The sequence below is a fragment of the Pseudorasbora parva genome, chromosome 23 (genome assembly GCF_024679245.1).
Source record: "Pseudorasbora parva isolate DD20220531a chromosome 23, ASM2467924v1, whole genome shotgun sequence".
In the NCBI taxonomy this organism is placed as follows: Eukaryota; Metazoa; Chordata; class Actinopteri; order Cypriniformes; family Gobionidae; genus Pseudorasbora; species Pseudorasbora parva.
The window spans coordinates 20,199,400-20,224,729 of NC_090194.1; the positions used below are offsets into that span (position 1 = coordinate 20,199,400).

The 25,330-nt window shown below is 37.7% G+C and overlaps 1 protein-coding gene across 3 annotated transcripts in view; it reads left to right on the forward strand.

The window, feature by feature from the left end:
* Positions 1–25,330, forward strand: part of pam (peptidylglycine alpha-amidating monooxygenase) — a 70,018-nt gene that overhangs the window by 10,394 nt on the left and 34,294 nt on the right. For all 3 annotated transcript variants that reach the window (XM_067434037.1, XM_067434036.1, XM_067434038.1), the window contains 3 exons: positions 1,347–1,467; positions 7,505–7,562; positions 17,211–17,298. In XM_067434037.1, the coding sequence (XP_067290138.1) occupies positions 1,347–1,467; positions 7,505–7,562; positions 17,211–17,298 (267 nt within the window). The remainder of the gene's footprint in view (positions 1–1,346; positions 1,468–7,504; positions 7,563–17,210; positions 17,299–25,330) is intronic.

Here is a 25,330-nt window from a genome sequence, read left to right on the forward strand (position 1 = left end):
AAAATAAATAATTGGTTATTTGAATACTAAATTATTTTAGTGAAAAAAACTTAAATATAACTATAAATTTTAGACAAAATTAACTGTTGGATTTTTAGTCAATTATTTTGGTATGTTTAACTAAAACCATCAAGTAAATGATATTGAGAGATTTTATTAAGTTAATAAAGTTAATTATTACTGTGATATTTACTAAGCCACTGAATTATTTTTTAGAGTGTAGCGCATCTGATATGACTGGCATAAAGCTGGCTTGCTGTTCGAGATTTTCAAATTTAGGGACCGTCTCTAAAGTTACATACAACATTGGTATGTGTATTTATATATAACTGACTGTAAAGTGTTCATCTAGGTGTCGGGTATAATGCACACCTTTTGGATTTTTGATATTTAATAAAATAAACTGTCATATGAAAATATGGATAGGATTTATTTTACTGGGATACTGTTTGAACTCGCACACAAAATATGCTAGATTTAAATGCATCATAGCTGATATAGGACACTGATGAGAATATTGCTTTAACATGAAGATAATATTAGAGATTATATTTACACCAAATTATTATTTATGCATTGTGGTGCTATTGACGACGGCCAATATAATGAAGGAAATCCCACAGAATACAATCTTGCTTTAAAAAAGTGCATAGAGCTGCTTGATTCATTTGTTGTTTGTTCTTTTTCAAATATAAAACGTGTTTAAATGTTTTCAGTGTGTGCACTGGTTCTTTTTGAACACTATCTCAATTGAACAAAACCGTGGTAATATTGATAACTGATAAATTAGGTCACTATAACCGTGATGTTACTTTCATACCGGAGCATTTACTACTTTTCAAAAATGCGTGTCAGGAAGTGGGTCGGGTACAATATTTTGTTCTTTTTTTTTGCGGTCCGAGTTGTGGGCGGGTTATTTGAAAACGTTGGTCGGGTGCGGGTTGTTTATACATTGACCTGCGCATCACTGGTAGGTATGCAGTTACTTTAGTATTACTATAGTATATTATAGTTACTATAGTAAACACCGGTACATGTACCATGGACACAAACTTTTTATTTACCTTAAAGTAGTATTACGATACAGATCTATGACTATATGTCTGTGTTTAATAGAATTAGGGGTGGGCGATATGACAATGCGGAGATGCGAGTCTTATAATTATTATTGTTTTTTGTTGATAAGTTTACCATATATCACAATATAGTTATTATTTATAAATAAACTTTTATGGTTTCAAAAATGTTTATACCATTAGAGCTGCATGATTAATCATTAAAAGAAAGCTCTTCCATAGTCCCTATCACTCACATAGCAATCTCTGTTTTTTTGTTGTTGTTGGTAGGTTTCAGGAAAATGCCTGGTTAGACCCCAATGACTGCTCAAGGACCAGGCAGCCTTTTGTCCTGTCCAATCCATACAATTTTTCACTCGATATTCGCATACCAGGAGTGATTCCAACAGAGGTAAGATTTCTTTACATCTTCTTTGTAATTTGCATATTTCTTAAGGCAAATTACAAATAAGGGTACATAACACACGCAGTTTCTGTCAATCTCACATTAAAGGTGCACTATGTAGTATTTTTGCAGTAAAAATATTTGAGCAATTTTTGCAGTGCTCAGCTCCACAACACTCAGTCCTGCTCTGCTTTACACTAAAGTACCATTAATAATCACATCCATCAACATGATTTCTGCCCGAGTCCTATTTTTCACCGGCTGTGAGGTGAAGACCACATGTCCCAAGATACTGCGCTCACACTTGGCGTCATCAAACTATGCCTTTGTTTAGAATAGGCGCCCTCCAGTGGACGGAAAGTTGCATAGTGCACCTTTAATCTTGATTACCTATAGAGTAGTATTGCATCCTTCATATCTCTTTGAAGAGTCTTTAGTTTTATCATACAACCCTCTACACACTCCTTGGCAATATAATTGGCATTGGCTAGTACATTTTTAGTTTACTCACCAGACTGATAGATATACTGCTTTATTTATATTAGTGCTGTCAAATCAAGTAATCACGATTAATCACAGTTAGTGTTTATATAATATGTGTGTGTACTGTGTATACTTATATATTAAGTTTTTATATTTATATATAAATATAAATATTTATATATAATATAATTATAGATACAATATATACATGCAAATATTTCTTAATATATACATCAATGTATGTGTATTTATATTTACATAATAATTATACACAGTATTTTATATATATATATATATATATATATATATATATATATATATATATATATATATATATATATATATATATATAATATATATCACCTAAAGGATTATTAGGAACACCATACTAATACTGTACCCCCCTGCCTTAATTCTACGTGGCATTGATTCAACAAGGTGCTGAAAACATTCTTTAGAAATGTTGGCCCATATTAATAGTATAGCATCTTGCAGTTGATGGAGATTTGTGCGATGCACATCCAGGGCACAATGCTCCCGTTCCACCACATCCCAAAGATGCTCTATTGGGTTGAGATCTGGTGACTGTGGGGGCCATTTTAGTAAAGTGAACTCCTTGTCATGTTCAAGAAACCAATTTGAAATGATTCAAGAGTTGTAACATGGTGGATTATCCAGCTGGAAATAGCCATCAGAGAATGGGAACATGGTGGTCATAAAGAGATGGATATGATCAGAAACAATGCTCAGGTAGGCCGTGGCATTTAAACGATGCCCAATTGTAGCCCATCCGCCTTAAGGTTGTGCGTGTTGTGGCTTCACAAATGCTTTACTGCATACCTCGGTTGTAATGAGTGGTTATTTCAGTCAAAGTTGCTCTTCTATCAGCTTGAATCAGTCGGCCCATTCTCCTCTGACCTCTAGCATCAACAAGGCATTTTCGCCCACAGGACTGCTGCATGTTTTTCCCTTTTCACACCATTCTTTGTAAACCCTAGAAATGGTTGTGCATGAAAATCCCAGTAACTGAGCAGATTGTGAAATACTCAGACCGGCCCGTCTGGCACCAACATCCATGCCATGCTCAGAATTGTTTAATCACCTTTCTTTCCAATTCTGACATTCAGTTTGGAGTTCAGGAGATTGTCTTGACCAGGACCACACCCCTAAATGCATTGAAGCAACTGCCATGTGATTGATTGATTAGATAATTGCATTAATGAGAAACTAAACAGTTCCTAATAATCCTTAGGTGAGTGTGTGTGTGTGTGTGTAATATATATATATATATATATATATATATATATATATATATATATATATATATATATATATATATATATATATATATATATATATATATATATATATATATATATTATAGGTCCTTTTAAAAAAAATTGCATATTGTTATAAAGTTCATTATTTTCCATAATGTAATGATAAAAATTAAACTTTCATATATTTTAGATTCATTGCACACCAACTGAAATATTTCAGGTCTTTTATTGTTTTAATACTGATGATTTTGGCATACAGCTCATGAAAACCCAAAATTCCTATCTAAAAAAAAACATATTTCATCCGACCAATAAAAGAAAAGTGCTTTTAATACAATAAAAAGTCAACCTTCAAATAATTATGTTCAGTTATGCACTCAATACTTGGTCGGGAATCTTGCAGAAATTACTGCTTCAATGCGGCGTGGCATGGAGGCAATCAGCCTGTGGCACTGCTGAGGTGTTATGGAGGCCCAAGATGCTTCGATAGCGGCCTTATGCTCATCCAGAGTGTTGGGTCTTGCGTCTCTCAACTTTCTCTTCACAATATCCCACAGATTCTCTATGAGGTTCAGGTCAGGAGAGTTGGCAGGCCAATTGAGCACAGTAATACCATGGTCAGTAAACCATTTACCAGTGGTTTTGGCACTGTGAGCAGGTGCCAGGTCGTGCTGAAAAATGAAATCTTCATCTCCATAAAGCTTTTCAGCAGATGGAAGCATGAAGTGCTCCAATATCTCCTGATAGCTAGCTGCATTGACCCTGCCCTTGATAAAACAAAGTGGACCAACACCAGCAGCTGACATGTCACCCCAGACCATCAATGACTGTGGGTACTTGACACTGGACTTCGGGCATTTTGGCATTTCCCTCTCCCCAGTCTTCCTCCAGACTCTGGCACCTTGATTTCTGAATGACATGCAAAATTTGCTTTCATCCGAAAAAAGTACTTTGGACCACTGAGCAACAGTCCAGTGCTGCTTCTCTGTACCCCAAAAGTGGCTTGACCTGGGGAATGCGGCACCTGTAGCCCATTTCCTGCACACGCCTGTGCACGGTGGCTCTGGATGTTTCTACTCCAGACTCAGCCCACTGCTTCCGCAGGTCCCCCAAGGTCTGGAATCGGTCCTTCTCCACAATCTTCCTCAGGGTCCGGTCACCTCTTCTCGTTGTGCAGCGTTTTCTGCCACACTTTTTCCTTCCCAACTTCCCACTGAGGTGCCTTGATACAGCACTCTGGGAACAGCCTATTCGTTCAGAAATTTCTTTCTGTGTCTTACCCTCTCGCTTGAGGGTGTCAATGATGGCCTTCTGTACAGCAGTCAGGTCGGCAGTCTTACCCATGATTGTGGTTTTGAGAATTGAACCAGGCTGGGAGTTTTTAAAAGCCTCAGGAATCTTTTGCAGGTGTTTAGAGTTAATTAGTTGATTCAGATGGTTAGTTTAATAACTCGTTTAGAGAACCTTTTCATTATATGCTAATTTTTTGAGACTTTTCATGAGCTGTATGCCAAAATCATCAGTATTAAAACAATAAAAGACCTGAAATATTGGTGTGTAATAAATCTAAAATATATGAAAGTTTAATTTTTGTCAATACATTATGGAAAATAATGAACTTTATCACAATATGCTAATTTTTTGAGAAGGACCTGCATATATATAATATTCAATATTAACTGAACTTAGAACTGGTGGTGGTGCTTAAGATATTGTTGGTCATTTAGTGTTTCTTTAAAAAAAAATATAGTAGTAGATCATATTAATTATTATTAAGATAATAATACTACTAATTCAACTATTAATAACAATATGCAACACACTAAAGGCATTTTTTTAGATACATACTGTTTATATATGTACAGTATATGCCTATTATGATTTTGATAAGTAATTTATTTATCTTATATCAATTCGCGGGACCCTGTTGTTGCCTTTTCTTTGATGACATTGCAAGGCATTCCAAAGGAGCTATTATTATCAGTGATTTCAACTTCAACTGATGTACCGTGCTCAGGGATTAGGGAGCAGTGAACACTGCATAGGGATCCTGTCAAATGGAACGCAGCCATTGTCTTCTGATGAGCAACATAAACACCTTTGTTAAAATCTCATGAATATCATGAACCTTTAAACATCAGACAAGTATTGTCCCAAAAGGCACATTTGTTCTGTTGTATTTGATCTTTAAAGGGCCACCAGAGTATTCATTATGTATTGTATTAACATCTTTTTCTGCATGGCTAGGACTGTATCTCCTCGCACTCTGTTCAAAAAGAACAGAGCTGTACTCATTGCTGCAGATTTAAGCTAATGTTGTATGGCTGATGGTGCTGAGTGCACTGATCTGGAGAAAGAGGATTTTTCTAAATAAAGAACACGAGACAGTTACAAGCAACCCTATCTCGGATTGGTTGAAAAACAAGAAAATTAAAGCTTTAGAAGGTCCTATACATCTGCGTTTGTGCTCCCTTGTAGTCAATAATTATATCCATTAAAACTCATCTTTGATCACCAAAATGGCATTTAAACATTACCTTAAAGTGGCTTGAATGTAACTACACCCTTGCTTCAACATGGACATATGAACAATATTGAAAACTTGATTTTCACCACAGGGGGTCTTTTAAAAAAAATGTGTGAGAGCATGCTAGTTCGTTGTAATAATGCAATAATAGTTGACCCAAAATTTTGTTCCACAATTGGAAAAAAATTATGCATCATGTAAATAAAACCTTTTCTAATCCTAGTATAGTTGCAAAAAAGAATTATTTGACTGTGAGGGACTAAGCAGTCAAGGGCAAAGAACAGAGGATTTCCAACCAAAAAAACAAAATTTCAATGAAGAAAACCAAAGTAAACAAATTAAATTACTCGAAAAACTGAATGAAAATAAAGTCAGGTCTGGGCCCAAAACAATGGTTACACTGAACAGAACCAAACTTAACAATAATCAAACCAAACTAAACAAAGAAAAAAACATGGCCTTCCAAATGCCACACATGGGGAAACTTATACACAAAGGACTAGTCCATTATACACACAAAGGGAACAACAAACATCCATTAACACAATTAGAATAAATGAGACTACGTGACAAAGAAGTTACTTAATTAATTCACCAACAATAAACCAACAGGTCATAAACAAGTTAATATATACAAACAAATATAATAACCAAAAATAAATGGACCCACTTTATATTAGGTGGCCTTAACTACTATGTACTAACTTTTTAATTAATAATTTGATGCAATGCACTAAATGTGTACATACATGTTTTTACATTGTACTAACATTTTAAAAAATACTTATTAAAATAAATAATTATTACATTTGTAATTACACAGATGGCACTTCCCTTACACCTAACCCTACCCTTAAACTGACCCACACCACCACACCTGTCCCTAACTCTATCCGTATCCCACCTCAATGCAGCAAAGGTGTTTAGCAATACAATATGAACACAGTAAGTACATTGTACTTATTTTTTTAATGTAAGTACATAGTATTTAAGGCCACCTAATATAAAGTGGGGCCAAAAAAACAAGATAAACAAACAATCTTACTAAAACGGACCTCCATAGAAGTGCAGCGCTTTGCCCAGACAGCATCAAACCTCCGCTTTCCACATGTAGGTAACTTAAACTCAAAAGAAACAAATGTTAACATAATATACCACTAATAACTAGAAAGTGTGCACCCAAACTAGTCATGTGTGGCATAAGTGTAAATTAGAAATAAAATGGTGAACCTGAACCAAATCTGTGTCTGTCTTTATTATGAAATTTACAATGTGATCTGCAACAAAATATTTAATCATGAAATATACACACACACACAAAAAAAAACTAGCACCATAATGTGTAAACGAACAAAAGAAAAAGATGCATGTCTGTGTGGGTGTGGCTTAGTTACCGCCTTGCTGTGTGGCCACGTTGTCAGCCATCACATTGACCATTCAGTTAATAGCACACACAATGTATCAAAGTTATGTGATAATTATTGCATGGTGTTAAATAGCAGGATTTTTTAAAATAAAAAAATATTTGAGATGCTGTAGACTGTAGACAATTGTAAATGAGTATATGATATTTTAATAATATATTATAGTTACTATAACATCAAATCCAGATATCCTATTGTGGAGGAATTCATTGTATTGATTTCACTGAACTGTTGAATCAATGACCCAGAACCCTAATGCGTTTTGTATGTGGTTAGCAATGAATATGCATGTGTATGATATAAACTGTCTAATATTTGTTTCTTAACAGTCTGACAGCTACTACTGTATGGCTGTTCCTGTCCCCACATCACGGGATGCCTACATAGGTGAGTAGATGATCAAAAGTTTTAGCTCAAGAACATCCAAACATAATTCAAGAGAACAAGAAGTATGACTCACCACTTGAACCATCTACAAATAGACCAGATTTGAGACCAGAAGGGAGTCATGAGTTCTTAAGTACACAATGAATGAAACCTGCCACCATTATTTTTATGAGTGCATATGCACTGGATTGTTTGGACAAGGAGTGGCTGCCAACCTGAATTAATATGCTTGAATGCTATTGTAAGACTGAAAAAACTAGTATATGCCGAAATGTCTGAATGAAGAACAAGGACTCTCTGAGAAAATAAAGGAAATTAGCATCTGAGCTTATTCATAGAGTTAGAGTCTCTGTCCGAGACGACATCACACTGAGTGAATCATCTATGAATGACTCTAATTTACATGCCTTTCCTTTCACATGAAACTTCCCCCAAACTACTGCTCCCACAAACTTGAGATCACCTGAAATGCACCAGAAATCTCTTTGTTACAATGTCAATCCTCACAATGCAGTATTATATGTGTTTGATATCATTTGAAATGTCTCAGTGCGACTGGTACAAATATCTCAACTCCACAGAAGTAAACTAGAACATCATAAATGTTTTAAGGGTTTAAAGATATCTTTCCTTGGTGTATGGTGGGTGTGGCTTTCAGCCATTTGGCCTCTCTTCTAATCAGGTCTATAGGACCTGATCAATGCAAATTCCTATTGTTAACTGGTGTTTCCATTTGAAAGAGTTTCAAATGGTTCTGGGTATGTATCTGGTTTTGGGTATTTAAGGAAATGTTGCAAAGAGCTCAGGGCTCGATACTGTACTCAGGTCAGCCCGTAATGCTGGACGTTTTAACCCATGCAGCATTATGTAACCTTGATAAGTCCGGTATACATCTCATTCTTTACTTTAGGGTATTTGATGTGAAGTATACCTTTGAATTGATTATGTAATTGGCGTTATACATTTACCTGATTGTTAATAAATTGTTATACTTTGATTGATTCTGACTTGCTCTGGAATTATTCAGGTTATGAACGGACATAATTTCAACAAAGGGTTAAACGGAATAATTAAATGTGTAGTTAAACTATTAAATATAAATGACCAAATAACCAATTGGCATTCTAACCTAAATTCTAAATTATAATTAAATGGAGTCAGATAACGAGGAATTGGAATAAAATCCCCTTTTCCCCGCTGAAAAGACGAACGCGCAGCGAACTTCACCCGCCGATCGTTAGCCTCCATTGGGACGATTTGGGCGGCCTTACAATTTGGTGACCCCGACGTGATGTTGCAACTCTCTTACGAGCAACGTCTTTTCAGCGAAGTATTCGATTTTAAAATCAACAAGAGGTTTGCACTTCTCTTTCTTCAGCTGTTCTGGTAAGTAAAATTCTTTTTGCCCTTTTAGAAATGTTTAGGGAAAAACAGACGCATCCCATATAGACACATTAATAGAATGGGTCGGAATACCCAATGTTAGACCGGAACCGCAATCCGGTGGGGTTTAAGAATTTAGATACATCACATACCAGGGACATGATAGCGACAGCGCAGTAGAGGAATTGAAACTCGTGTTATGGATTTTAAAATATTTCTTTGTCTGCGTAGACCTACAACAACTAAACCTAAATTGGAAAAACATCTTCCAAACTATTTCCTGAGACTCGATAAGCATTTGTAAACTAGAGCGTTTTTAAAATCAGCTAAATGCTTTCTCCGTTGTTTTATTAGCTGCAACAAACTAGCAACACACGATGAGAACGAGCAAACAATAGAATTAAAAATCTAAGTTTGTAAACAATTGGAAGGCATTTGTGATTTGATAAACACGCACGTTGATGCATTTGTTTATGAAAAACAAAGTTGGGAAAAACAGGCTGATGCATATGCAACATGTAAAAATGAAGAGAACTTTTTGTTTGATCAAAATTGGCTACAGCTATTATTGCTACACAGCTAAATTACTCGTGGCTACAAATGATTAAGAGGTGGTACGATTCAAATCTAAGATTGATACACAGAATGATAGTGATGTTGTTACTGTATTTTTGTTAAGAAACCTCATGATGTTTCTGAGTGGCTCAGCGAGCCCACGGGGCGTACCACGCCCACTCGGAGAACAAAGACTTTCTCTCTATGTTCAATGGGAGCGTTTAGCCAAATAAGTAACACCTAAATCTATCACATTTTGTAAATTCAGTTAAAATTGCCACTGTGCACTGAGCAGATTAGTCTGTAAATAGACTAAATCAAGCAATTAGGCATTTGTAATCTAAAAAGAGATACAACGAATGTGCTTGCATCAGTCTTGAACCAGTCTTTCATATTCAAATGTATTGGCATGAAAATAAAATCCGAAACCTCACTCAAAACAGAATTCGAGCAGGAATTTGACTGCACTCAGCATGTGCTGCTAGTTCATTGGATGTTAACAGCAACAGAGTCGCTCATTGAACTTAAGCCTGACTGTTGTCGTGCAATCAATGTACATGCCAGCCAGTTGTGACTGCAGGGCCGAATCAAAATCATTATCTTTAAGACACTTTGACAAATATGTTGTTGCGTTCGATTTAATTTTGATTTACTCTGAAATTATTGATTTTAGTTCATTAGGATGTATTGTTACCGCAAATCTGTCAGGTTAGTAACGGACTGGAGTTCAGTTTTTGGGTGGAGCTTTGAGGCACGCCGACTGAGATTTTAGAGTTCCGCCTAACGCTTGGTATTAGTTCGTATGCATTTTCAAATTTGTAATTGTACTAAACACGTGCGCATTGAACACACGATAGTTGTTTGTGTTAATAAAAACACCTAGGCTATTTAAGTTTATTCTTTAAAACACAAGATTGCTTTACTGTAAGTGTATGAAACACTTAGGATAAAGGTTGTAGATGCTATATGCATTCTAGACCATGTATCTTGAGAAAAACTGAATAAATGTGGTTCTTTGTTGAATTTGTTTGTCTCCCAGGTGGAGCATAGGATTGCCATGTGGCTACAGTGTTATTCAATTGCATTAACCATGAAAATGCTATAACGTATGTTGTGTTAATAACTCAGTGGATCATGTACATCCATGACACCACAAGACTACGCTCAGGTTAGTAACACGGACTAGAACACAGTTTTTCGGTGGAGCATAAAAGCACACCAGGCTGATGTTTTAGAGCTCCGACTAACACATTGGCGTTCAGATACGTAGACTTGGACTGCGGGTTGAAAGACTAAAGACGTCTTCCGTTTAGAACAATAACAAATTGTTAGACCAATCTAAATAGGGCAACCCTAATTCCTGATTGTTGTAATATTGCTCTAAATTACGTAGACGTGGAAAACCATGGCATGATTATAGAAAGTCACCATTAGAGATAGTAAGTTGGTCACTTGAATCTGTGGTGATGGTCATGGGCCTCTGATTGAAAGCAGTTTGCATTAATTACGAGAATTCAAACCCAAGGGGACTGAACAAAAATATCTTGGAATGATCAACGTGTAGCACGGGCGTCCAAGATATCAGTCGTATGGCCTCTACTGACGACCAAGACTGACGAGTTTGTGAATACTCATGTTATCGGAATCTTAGTTTACTGACTATAACTCAATATAAAAGATTTAACCTCTGTCTACTTGACCAAGACTGATAAGTTTGTGATTATGGGCCCGCATACTGGAAAGTGCGAAGACCCTGTGACTCTAAGAACCTAATGAATGATTTCAATAAAGTAAAGAGTTAAGCAGAATAATCAGACATTTATTCATATTTATAAAGTATTAGAAATAATTAAAACGTTTACATTATTGAGTCAGATAAAATATTGAGGTAATGCATAAAGAAATGTATTCGATTTTAATCTTGTGTTGCATTGGTTCAATTCCCAGTGCCAAAAGGGAGGGGTTGTGCTGTTATCTTTTGCCTGTACAAGAACACAGCTATATGTGTGGCACTGATAATAGCAAACCAATTCACCCTTCACCACAGAAGTACCTCAATTTTTTTACAGGTCACAGAGACCTCAAATAATCAAATGTGTGTGCGACACCGTAAAACAAAATTCAAAGCAGACAACACCAAAACAGGTGAATCAATTTCTGCCCACAGATCTGACTGTAAGGAGAGCAACTGGAAATAAAGCCATGGGAACCAACCCATCAGAATTCATGACAATATGAGCGATAAAAGCTCTGATTAATCCAGAAAAATTCTCCAGCAGAACTGGGGTCTCTAATGCTCACAGCAGACTGTGAAAGCTCGACTGTAAGAACAGTTTTAAGGTGTCACACACTGTACTAAAACAACAGCAACGATTCAGACCTGGCCGATGAAACTCTGTTTCATGTGACAGCCAGGATGAAAATTGCAACAGACATAATAGTGCCATTCAAATAAGTCCAAACCTGACTGTGAAGCTGTTGATAATGTCAGAATTAACTGTGATTCTCTGCATTATTTTTGTCTCAGGTTTACAACTGCAATTCCTTGTAGGATGGACACCAAGATGGGGCTAACACCCCCATCAGAGCCAAAACAATGGAATTGTCAGAACAACCTGGAATGATGGAGATGGGTGCGAAAACACTTAATGGGGTCATTCACACTTCACAAAATGACCTACCAGTGTAGCACTGGAACTAAATTTTGCAACACAGATTGTTATTGATAAGACTCCACCCATCTCCCAAAAACAAACACAGAACACAGAACACACACCTCCTTCACTACACCCTCATATCACCTGAAACAGATCAAATCTGTCCAGGTTGTACACTACACATCATAGATGGCATAGAGTCCAAAAGTGTTACTTCACTAAAGATCTATTGTCCATCTTTTCACACCAACAGATCCAAATAGCTTCAAACACACAGGATAGTAGAGTTGGTCACATGATGACAATCTAACGAAGACACACACACACACACACACACACACACAGACACACACACACTCACTCTCTCACAGTCTCTCAAAGTCTCTCTCTCACACACACACACTCACACGCACACGCACACGCAAACACACACTCACGCACACACACACACACACACTGTGACAAGGAATACACAATCTCCATTATTGTATGACTAAACATATTTAGATCTGCCTTAATTGCATTGGAAGATTCCTGAACAAACACAGTGGTTATTATATATATATGTATATCTTCATAATTGTGATTGAATATTGAATATTATTGATGATGTTATTATTATATGCATATCATCTATTTTAATATATAAACTGCACTGACTTTTTGCTGCATTTCCTTAGGTAATCCAGACCAAGAATACTTAAATTCCGCTGTCACTTTATCACAGTGATAGTGAAGAATTAGGTGATTAAATACCACCCCACCAATTATGACCTTAAAAAAACACTTGAGAGAAGGTGTACCAATCGCACTGCTGACGTGAACCCACATTGTTTTTTATTTTTGTTTTCTTGCATTGTATGTTCTTATGCATTTCTCTATGGCTTTAAGTTCATCAGTGTTCAGTCGTTAAGTGGACATTAAGACTCTTTTCAGGTGTCAACTACGGAGAAGCCTTCCACCCATTGAAATCTACCCAGTGAACCACACCATTGGAGGTGTGAGAATTACACAAGGAGAGTCAGATTATCGGGAAGGTGCAGAAGCAGAAGCTTCCCCATGAAGAAGTGACACGTTAACTGAACATTCACCAAGGTCCGAGACTGACTCTATGAACATGCTGTGCTGAACCACAGGTAGAACACCTGAACACATTCACCCACCAGCTTAAACTCAAGCTACACACACCTGGTAAGACGGTGTCCTGCAGGTGAACAAAGAACCTTCCAAAGGGCTCTGCAGCTGCTAAGACAATTTCGTCATCTCAAGGATTGAACCAACGTCTAACCAACGTCTAACAGTGATCCCATAGGACCACCAGAGTTTGACCCATTGGGATCAAGAGGTGGAACTGTAAGACTGAAAAAACTAGTATATGCCGAAATGTCTGAATGAAGAACAAGGACTCTCTGAGAAAATAAAGGAAATTAGCATCTGAGCTTATTCATAGAGTTAGAGTCTCTGTCCGAGACGACATCACACTGAGTGAATCATCTATGAATGACTCTAATTTACATGCCTTTCCTTTCACATGAAACTTCCCCCAAACTACTGCTCCCACAAACTTGAGATCACCTGAAATGCACCAGAAATCTCTTTGTTACAATGTCAATCCTCACAATGCAGTATTATATGTGTTTGATATCATTTGAAATGTCTCAGTGCGACTGGTACAAATATCTCAACTCCACAGAAGTAAACTAGAACATCATAAATGTTTTAAGGGTTTAAAGATATCTTTCCTTGGTGTATGGTGGGTGTGGCTTTCAGCCATTTGGCCTCTCTTCTAATCAGGTCTATAGGACCTGATCAATGCAAATTCCTATTGTTAACTGGTGTTTCCATTTGAAAGAGTTTCAAATGGTTCTGGGTATGTATCTGGTTTTGGGTATTTAAGGAAATGTTGCAAAGAGCTCAGGGCTCGATACTGTACTCAGGTCAGCCCGTAATGCTGGACGTTTTAACCCATGCAGCATTATGTAACCTTGATAAGTCCGGTATACATCTCATTCTTTACTTTAGGGTATTTGATGTGAAGTATACCTTTGAATTGATTATGTAATTGGCGTTATACATTTACCTGATTGTTAATAAATTGTTATACTTTGATTGATTCTGACTTGCTCTGGAATTATTCAGGTTATGAACGGACATAATTTCAACAAAGGGTTAAACGGAATAATTAAATGTGTAGTTAAACTATTAAATATAAATGACCAAATAACCAATTGGCATTCTAACCTAAATTCTAAATTATAATTAAATGGAGTCAGATAACGAGGAATTGGAATAAAATCCCCTTTTCCCCGCTGAAAAGACGAACGCGCAGCGAACTTCACCCGCCGATCGTTAGCCTCCATTGGGACGATTTGGGCGGCCTTACACTATTTTCTGTCTGTGATGCTGATGATGACGTGAATGTTTAATCTGGTCAGGCTTTAAAGATATAATCTTGTTGATGCCAGTCTCTCCAGTTTAATTTTCATACGAGACTCGCTGTATCAGATTCTCTGTGACCTGCTGTGTGCTTAAGCAGATCTTTACACAAGTCATCCAGGCCATTGAATCCTATACTGAGTGGTTGTGACCAATGACTAATGGCAGGCTGTTTGTATTCGTTGAAATTCACCTTCACAATTCAACCTCAACACTCTCTGCCATTAAAATAAGTGCATGTTGAAGACCTTTGGTTGTCTTGTACAGTTGATCATTTTCTGTATGGGTACTAGTGATGGTTCATCCAGGCTTTAAAGATTATTTGATGTTCTTTATATTAATTAGCCTGACGTGGTCATACTCAATTCTAGTCAGAATATGAGTCTAAAACTGCTCCATTGGGCTGTGATTATGGGGTGTGTTTCAACCTAACCAGGAAAAGCATCAATTGGATAGACCTACAACCAATCAGAGCAACGAAGCGACGCATTGTCAAATGTCAACAGAGCTCAACTGCACCGTGTTGCCAAGTCCGCGTTTTTTTCTGCGGGTTGTTTTCTATGTTCGCGGGTTGAAGCGACTATTATGTGATATATAAACCCATGATTGCGAATTTTAGCAGGCAACTTTGCCAAAATAACACACATATTACCCCCCCAAATGCCATTTTTCCTGGAGAACCCCCCGAGAAGCTATTGTTTGGGCTAGTAGTTGGCGGGTTTTGTTGTAAAAACTTTGCAACCCTGTCTGCACGCGCACTGGAATACACGATCTTTGCCGGTGTTGTACACAGAGTACTTACCCAACATGATCATAATTTTTTGAGAGAAATTGTGAAGGTGAATGCATATACAAACAAGCTCTCCGTTTAGGATTCGAACAAATATAATCCAAGCCCCATTAATGACGTGCATGATTACGTTACTGTTTATCATCTGTCCGTCATCGTCTTAAGCCCGCTCTGATGATTTCATTGGTCCGAACTGTTTCTGTTCGGAGATAATTACTCTGTGTGCGTAACAAGATCAATCATTTAAGTGACAATTTGTTTGCAGGCAGCGAGTCAGAACCAGATATGTAATGTGCACAATTATTATTAACTAAATCACAAACACTACAAAACTAAACAGAAACACACACACACAAAACAAAAACATTCATGGGTTATATTTTAAGTTAAAGTGGTTGAAGAACCGGGTCAGAACAGATAGATGAAGCTATGAAAACACCTGGGAGAACCATCTGTGACTGCCAGATCCTTTGCCTGAACAAATGGGTTAACAGTTTTACTAACTACACATAGATTTTGGTACATTACTTTAGCCTTAGCTGTTGAAGAGCATCAGATGTAAAATCACAGAAGAAAGTCTTGATAGTTCGGTCCGATGGTGTTGAAGTTGCAATTGATTTGTTCTGCATTAACTTGAGAAGATATGATGAACTCGCAGTTATTTTGAGTCCATGGAGTTGCACACGACTTGAGGTGTTGGAGGGAAATTTTTATGATCTCAAGCAAATTGATTGTATATGTTACTGAATTGGTTGCTGATGAAGAAACTATTAAAGATTCTTTATGTTGCACAGACTAATATGTTGCACAGATATGGACATATCATATACACAATCATTCAGATAATTCAGACATATCATATGCACATTCAAAAGATACACTTTTACAGTGAGTTATAATCATACATCCAATGTCCTGGGGTGCATCTTCATTTATAGAATCGTTTTTTTTTCAAGTAATTATATGTCTGATATTTCGTAGTCGCTACACACCTGTAGTAGTTACAGTAGTTACTGGTTTAAATAAATCATACTAATCATTCAGTTATTGAATCAACACCTCACTTATTAAACTGCATGATGATTCCATTTAACAATAACCATCTAATGAAGCAAGTTGAGGTATTGTGAAAATTATTTCACTGTTATTGTTGACCGGTCGTGTGGAGTCTGTGGACTGACTTGTTTTGAATCTGTAACTGTCCATTATTGTGTTGTTACGTTGTGGTGGTCTTTAAAGAAAGCACATCCACCCAGACTTCGGAGAGATGCATTATGTCTGTCTTGCTATTGCCATCAATCAAACATCCCATCTATTATTCATAACCACAATAGAGAGAGAGAGGGCTTTCCTGAAGGTATCAATCACTTTTAGCATAGCATATTAATGTTCATTGTGGTTTATATGCTAAGCAAACAGCAGTCGCCCTTTCAAATCTTCATAAAGGTTTCATGCAAACCTATGCTGTTTTTTAAAGTTAAAATAAACCAGAAAATGCTATTTCAGTCTTCTTTGAAATTTCATGTTTGATTAAATGTGTTACTTGCCATTTCTTTGTAATTATTTGTGGAATGTATTAGCAGTTTCTGAGTGAGAATTGTTTTCTTGCACCAGATCTTGTTACAGTTGTCAGTGATTGATTTAGGGGTTATATAGCTTCTGCCAGCTTTGAAAATGAGATCTCTTTTAAAGAGACCTGACTTTCCAGTAGTTGTTTCTGTGCAGAAATGCTATGATGCCGATTTATCAAGATACATTTGATTTTCTTTCAAGATGCTTACCATATCATTTTCATTACTGACTTTAAAAATGTTTTTCTTTTCTCAGTGGACTTTGTTCCTCATGCCAGTATGGACACAGCCCACCACATGATTTTATATGGCTGTAAAACTCCTTATGCTACTCAAGGATATTGGTGAGTCACATCTGACATTTTTTTGTGATGATATCATACTTTATTTTGTCCCAGCCTAATTTGCAGACACAACTGTAAGTGTATCTATAAAAACATTGCCAGGCTGGTTGGGATGACTGCATACATACTGTATCACTACTGTTGAAAAGGTTTTTTTTTCTAAAAGAAATGAATAGTTTTAGTCAGCAAGGACACATTAAAGCTACACTGTGTAACTTTTTTTGTTTATCCTTAGCTAAAAACACTTAGTTCTTTCAAAAATATATGTGCTCATTAATGTATATTTACTTCTTTCAAGTAATAAAGTATTCTCGTAAGTTTATAATATGCCATTGAAAATACATACGGGTGAGGGGTTCGAATGCCGGTCGCCGTGTTGCCCCTCCATCTTGAAAGTACATTAGCCAAAGAGGGACATTCCCCTAAATTCAAGCTTTGCCTTTTGCGTTTCAACACTCAATGGCACCATGTCGAATGTGAAGAGGGGGATTGCCATGTTAATCTTGGACTAAATTGGCCTCCGTAGGAGTTAAAGCGAAATCAGAATTGAGAGAAACAGAAACTATTATTCACTGGACGGTCATATACCTTTTCACTGCTAGATGGGGGAAAATATCACACAGTGTAGCTTTAAATTGATCAAAAGGGACAGTATGGATTTTACTTTGATACAGAAAATGCTCTATTACAACTAAATGCTGAACTTTCTACTCATAAAATAATCCTGAAAACATTATCTACACAAAAATAACCATTTTCAATGATAATAATAAATGTTTCTTAAGCAGCAAAACAACATATTAGAATGATTTCTAAAGGATTGTGTGACACTGAAGAAGACTGGAGAAATTATGCTGAAATGCATCTTTGATCATTATATTTTAAGATATATTTTTAAATTGTAAAAATACTTCACAATAATACAGTTTAATTAAATAAGTAAATGCAGCCTTTCAAAAACATTAAAATCTTGGCAAGCGCATCCTTATTTTAATTCTGTTTAATGTCAACATTTGCAGAAACTGCAAGTATAGTTAAAGATGAAGAGTTTCATTTGTTTTCTGTTAAAAGATGGAACTCCTCTCCCTGTTTTCAGCACATAGTCAACAGTAAATAATCACGACCATTGAGTTCCTGAAGATTGTAAACACTGTGGCCTTGTGACACTTTCAAAACATTGATCTCTTTGTTTGAGAGCTTGACATGTTGACTTCTGATTCAAACTGAAGGGAGTTAAAGGCGGGATTACAGTACCTGTTTGTCTTGTGAGTGACCGATGTGTATGAGGCTCTAGGTGTGTTTGGGAAACATATCATATTCTTGCATTTCTATTTGGTGATGCTAGTGGCTCAAGAACCATTACCATTTTAATGGCATTGGTCTTTGTACCAGCACACATATATATTAAGCCTTACCTTTGTGTAGAAATATGGATTTGCCCTTACCTCAAATGCAAACCTAAAAAAAAAAAGAATGATTTCAGTGTACTAGTCATATAATTTTGAAAACAATTTGAGCAAATGCGTTGTTAAATCTCATCTGAGCTTTCCTCTGGCCTGTAATGTAACACTGCTGCATTATTAGCTAAATTAAATTGAATTCTTTGGCTAATATGTGCAACGAAAGCAGCTTTCGACATGGAAAGATGAAGAAAAGTGATAAAACTGCCTGTTACTGTGGCAACCATATGCACCTTGACGACAGCAGCATCTGAGATGACCTGAAGGGAGGGGGTTCTCATTCTTTCTTCAGTTTCCATAGGTTGCGTGCTTAGAAATAAAGGACTTTAAAATGTCTCAATAAATATCACCTGATAAACAAACCTCATTACATGGCAACTCTATATAAAGCTGTCAAACAGATTTAGTTGCCAATGGGAAAAAGTATTTTTTATATACTCTTTAATAAAGCTAAAATATGTTTAAAATTATTAAAGTATATTAATATATTATAAAATAAAATATATTATAAATATAAATATATGAAAATGTTCTGACAAGTGACAGAGTGCTTTGAGGAACTGATGAATGAGGAAAATGACAGGGAGATAAGAGTTGTAGAGGCAAATATTGTTGACCAGGAAGTAGAAAGTATTAGCATGGGTGAAGTTAGGAGAGCTTTGAAGAAGATGAAGAGAGGAAAGGCAGTTTGTCCTGATGACATACCAGTGGAGGTATGGAAGTGTCTAGGAGAAATGGCAGTAGAGTTTTTAACTAAGCTGTTCAACAAGGTTTTAGAGAGTGAGATGATGCCTGAGGAATGGAAGAGAAGTGTTTGGTGCCAATTTTTAAGAACAAGGGAGATGTGCAGATCAGTTGTGGAAACTAGGTATTAAGCTGCTGAGCCATACAATAAAGTTGTGGGAAAGAGTAGTGGAAGCAAGGCTAAGGGGAGATGTGGACATTTGTGAGCAGCAGTATGGTTTCATGCCAAGAAAGAGCACTACAGATGCATTATTTGCTTTGAGAATGTTAATAGAGAAGTACAGTGAGGGTTAGAAAGAGCTGCATTTTTAGATTTAGAGAAAGCATATGACAGTAGATGTAGTATTGTATGAGGAGGTCTGGAGTGGCAGAGAAGTATGTTAGAGTGGTCCAGGATATGTATGAGAGCAGTATGACAGTGGTAAGGTGTGCCGTAGGTGTGCCGTAGGTGAGACAGAGGACGTCACTGTGTAGATGGGACTGCATCAAGGATCGGCTCTGAGCCCCTTCTTGTTTGCGGTGGTGATGGACAAGCTGACAGGAATCTCCATGGTGATGTTTGGGGATGACATTGTGATCTGTAGTGAGAGCAGGTGAAGGAAAGTCTAGAGAGGTGGAGGTTTGCTCTGGAGAGAAGAGGAATGAAGGTTAGTTGCAGAAAGACAGAATACATGTGTGTGAATGAGAGGGAACCAAGTGGAACCGTGAGGTTACAGGGAGAAGAGGGTAAAGAAAGTGCATGATTTTAAGTACTTAGGGTCAACATTCCAGAGCAGTGGGGAGTGTGGAATAAATGGTGAAGAAGCGTGTGCAGCAGGTTGGAATGGGTGGAGTACATCAGAGGGACAGCACATGTGAGATGTTTTGGAGACAAAGTTAGAGAGTCCAGGTTGAGATGGTTTGGACATGTTCAGAGTAGGGAGAGTGAATATATTGGTGTATATATCTTTTATTATATATAATAAAAGAAGATATTTAAAATTTACCGCATTTCTGCCTCATTTTAATCACAATGGCCTTATTCCCTTGCCGTGAGTCTATACTCTGCAGTTTCCTGTATTCCTATAGCTTTTCCCTTTAATGTATTTTCAAACATTCATCATGCAGATACTGCAGGCTGTGTCTCATGGCCTGCACTCTCTCATAGTGTTAGACGTCAGGTTTTGAAGCTCTGCATGAAAATAGACTAATTAGTATGCCAAACCAGCAAAAGTCTAAAATTAAATTAGATTTGAAGAGAGCATGAGTCATGTGCAGCCCCAATGCAGTGGGTTTATTTTTGTTGTTGTTGTTTTATGTTGGGAAAATATCTATATACACCGCATGTCAACATTTTTGTATAAGGCAGAAATTAGAAGTTTTTTGTAAAATGTGCACATCAGAACCCAAGTTGGACGGAAATTTTTAAATGTAGAACCTGTAGTAAATATAATAGTTTTTTTTTTTCTAATAATATTTAAGAAAAACAATCTGTCTCTGTATACCGCCCACAGAACTATTGATGAAATCATTGAGATAAAAAAAAAAAAAAAACTCAATTAAACCTCTAAAAAGTTTTCTTCCAGTTCCCTTATCGAGGGAACTGGCACTGCGTCAGAACGCTGCGAGAACGCTTCTGCGTGACCGTGTCATGAAGCACTCGTGAAATCAGTCCTATGGCCTGAAGGGACGTCATAGGCAGGTGACGTCGTTGACCAGGAAACTAAAAAGCACCCCTGACCCAAACGATGTTAGCTTCTGATGTCTTCAGCAAGCGTTCTGTGTGAAACTGTCTCTGTCTGTCTATTTTCCAAAAAAAAGAACGAGCATAAGAAATGCATATAGGCCGGAGATATAATGGCGAGCAGACAGCATTTTTGATCGTGTGGTCCTCCCTACACCCGCTTCATTACGAGTGGGAATACACACGATTAATGTGTTGTTTGTTTGGCGTGGCGAATGCTGCACGGTCAGCTCTAGTAAAAGGAGCTGGCGGTGTACATTCATAAAATTCCCGACGTGCAACATGTACTATCGAGAGTCTCCTCCTGTGGACTATCTTCTCGAGCTAGGGGAGAAGCTCAACAAAGGTCCTTGGCTCGGATCTCGCGTTTGCTGAGGCAGCGTGTAGATCACGGGTCTGCAATATAGATTCGGTGACTCGATTCTCGGATCTCGCATTTGCCGAGGCAGCGTTTAGATTACGAGGTTGAGTCTACTGGCTCAGATCACGCGTTTGCTGAGGCATCGCATTGATTATGGGTCTCCATCTACAATAAGAATCTAATTGCTACAGATCGCGGCTCAGATCTCGCATTTGCTGAGGCAATGTGTTGATTATGGGTCCGCAATATATATACGTGGGGAATTGAGCAGACGGGAATTTCCCTTTCTCTCTCTCTTATGATCGTGCAAACTAAGTATGTGTTTGCAGACTTGTTACCATTCTATGGTAGACCAAGTTTTGTAAATGTTTTCTGATTAATTAAATGTTAAATACTCATCTGAGTTGATGTCGGTATTAACACTATATTCAGTCTCTTCTTTGGCTGCATTTAATTTTGAGGAATTAAAAGATAAATACTTTTCAGAAGTTTATCTGAATTAATACACTATATTCAGCCTCTCATCCAGACCGTTTTTACTTGTCTGGTTGATATTTGGCTGCATTTGATTCCGAAGATTTGAATGATAAATACTTTTCAGAAGATTATCTGTTTAAATACATTATATTCAGCCTTTCATCCGAACTGTTTTACTTGTCCGGTTGATATTCGGCTGCATTTAATTCTGAGGATTTAAATGATAAATACTATCCACTATGTTCAGCCTCTCATCCAGACCGTTTTTACTTGTCTGGTTGATATTTAGCTTCATTTAAATCTGAGGAATTTAATTATAAATACTATTCACTATATGCAGCCTCTCATCCAGACTGTTTTTTCTTGTCTGGTTTATATGAACTGCATTAAAAATAAAATACAGTCCTGACACCGGAAGGGTCAGTGTTCACCGCATTACAAAGTGCCCGCCCCTTCTTCGGTGCAATCAGGGGGCCGTTCTGCCAACCCAGCCACCTCTTGTGCTTCAGGGCGCAGCGGTCCTCAGCGAGCACACATTTCCTCGAGAGGCTGGTTCCCTTAGTAGATTTTCTGCCAGCGTGGAAACTTCTGCCCCCCTCTCTAATTGGGTCCCGCAGACCCAATAATAGGGTGGTATCCACAGTGGTCAGCTCCGAGCATGCTCTGGTTATGGAACAAGAAGTGCAGACTCTTCTGCAAAAAGAGGCTATAGAGAGGGTCCCTCCCCACAGCAGAGAATCAAGGTTTTACAGCCGGTACTTTATAGTTCCGAAGAAGTTTGGAGGGCTGCTTCTCATTCTAGGTCTGTGTCAGTTAAATTGCAGGTAAAGAAACTAAACTTCAAAAAATGCTCACACAGAAACAGATTGTGCGTCAAATCAGGTCCGAGGACTGGTTTGTCACAATAGACTTAAAGGACACATACTTCCATGTCTCTATCCTTTCTCAACACAGGGGGTTCCTCAAGTTTGCTTTTCGGGGGCAAAGCTCACCAGTATCACGTTCTTCCGTTTAGCCTAGCTTTATTTCCCAGCATGTTCACGGAGTGTGTGGATGCAACTCTGGCTCCTCTGAGACTTCAGGGCATCCGTGTTCTGAACTATAGAGACAATTGACGATTCAAATTAGCGTTTCAGCATTGAGATGCTGTTCTCACTCGCATGAAAGTGTCGGGGTTGAGGGTAAGCGCCAAGAAATAGTTTTATCTCCAATACGGAGTACCACATTTCTAGGCGTAGTTTGGGATTCGAAGGCTCATCTAATGCCCACTCGGGTAGAAGCGATTCTCATAGCCACGATTAAGGTAAAGCTAGGCCAGTCACTTACTGTGAAACAGTTTCAGAGATTGTTAGGTCTGGTGGCAGCAGCGTCCAACATGATAACTTTTGGCCTGCTGTACATGAGACCCTTGCAGTGGTGGCTCAAGACCAAGGTGTTCTCCCCGAGGGGGAAACCTTGTTGCATGATCAAGGTTACGCGGCGATGCCTTCGTGCCTTGGTTATGTGGAAGAAGCCTGGGTCTCTCTCCCAAGGACCGGTGTCGGGGTTCATTGTCGTCGCTTGATGCTAACGACGGATGCATCCCTCACCTGCTGGGGGGCAATCATGAGTAAATCATGGAGCAGATTTCATGTCAAGGCATGGATTGACATCTGGGAAGTGAAGACTCCACCCTGAGGTGGTGGAGCTCTTTTGGCTTATCCAGCCCCTCTGGGGTTGCCATGGTGCAGACGTGGCAGAGGCCGCATCTGTATGCCTTTCTCCTGGTGGTTCTGCTCCCAGGAGTTCTGGAGAGAGACAGAGAGTGCGCTAAGATTTCACACAGACAGGCACTTGGTATTATGGCGGCGTGGGTATTGAGTTCCCGCAGCATTCCGACGCAGTGCAAGTTCCCTCGATAAGGGAACGTCTCAGGTTACGAATGCAACCATGGTTCCCTGAGAGGGAACAAGACACTGCGTCGCCTTGCCATACTCCCGGCATGCCTGTGTCTTGCTCCGACATTTAAGAAGCTAACATCGTATGGATCAGGGGTGATTTATAGTTTCCTGGTCAATGACGCTTATAAGGTCCCGTCACGCCATTGGACTGATTTCACGAGTGCTTCATGACACAGTCACGCAGAAGTGTTCTCGCAGTGTTCCGACGCAGTGTCTCGTTCCCTCTCAGGGAACCATGGTTGCATACGTAACCTGAGACGTTTTCTTCTGATAGTATATCAACCAGTCTGGTTTTTAATGAAATTTCCTTTGATTGTTAAACATATTCTGTTGGATTGTAATTTTTATGACACTGCTAGAAAAAGCTTTTATTCTTTGTACCTTGCTAAATACACCTGAGATGATTTGACAGATGCCAGACCTTCTAATTGTGATAACTTAACTCTGACTAATTCATTTCTTTAAAATAATTTGTGAATTGGATTACATATTTGGATTAAATTGTTTCAGATTACTGCATTCTTTTGTTCCCTGAAGAGGGAAGATGTATAGATACTCAAAACCACATACAGCAATGTGGTGGTGACATATAATTAAAAAATACACCAACAGAATTTCATTACAAATGTTTTTTTTTACATGATTCTCAATCATTTATATAAACGATTTCTAGTGTTTGTACAGGCTTTATTTTTTAAATTAAATTAATTAGCAATTCATTTCATTTTACCTTTGAAACCAATTTGTTAGATGACAGCATTAATATACTAAAAACATATATCTATCTACTAAAGTTTCTATCTTTCTATCTTTCTTAAGTTTCATGTGCTCTATCAAGCCACTCCCATAATATATGTCACCATTACTAATCTATATAATTATTCTCAAATAAATTGTTATATTATTATTGTTATTTAAATAAATAATTTCCTTGTTCAGTAGGAACTCTTGTAATAAAGTAGCAGTGGGTGGGACAGATTTTAAGTATCAACGCTTCTTAAAAAGATGCAATCAAATCCTGTTTACATGAAATAAGTCTGATCGTGAGCAGGTTTAAGTTTATAGACCTGTTGTTGCTATGGCAGCAAGTCCAGAATGAGCTTTGAAGAACCAAACAATCTAAGATCATGCCAAATCGTCAACAATCAAATCCAGCTAACTGAGTTAGTGATGTACGAAGAACAGACCCCTGGTGCTAACATGGTGTTAACTTAATAAATATACAATCTGACATATTAGCTCAACCAATGCCATTGGAGTTTGAGGGAGGGTTATTTGCTTACATTTACTTTCTAAATTTTCTCTCATTTGTTTTTTTTTTTTTCCC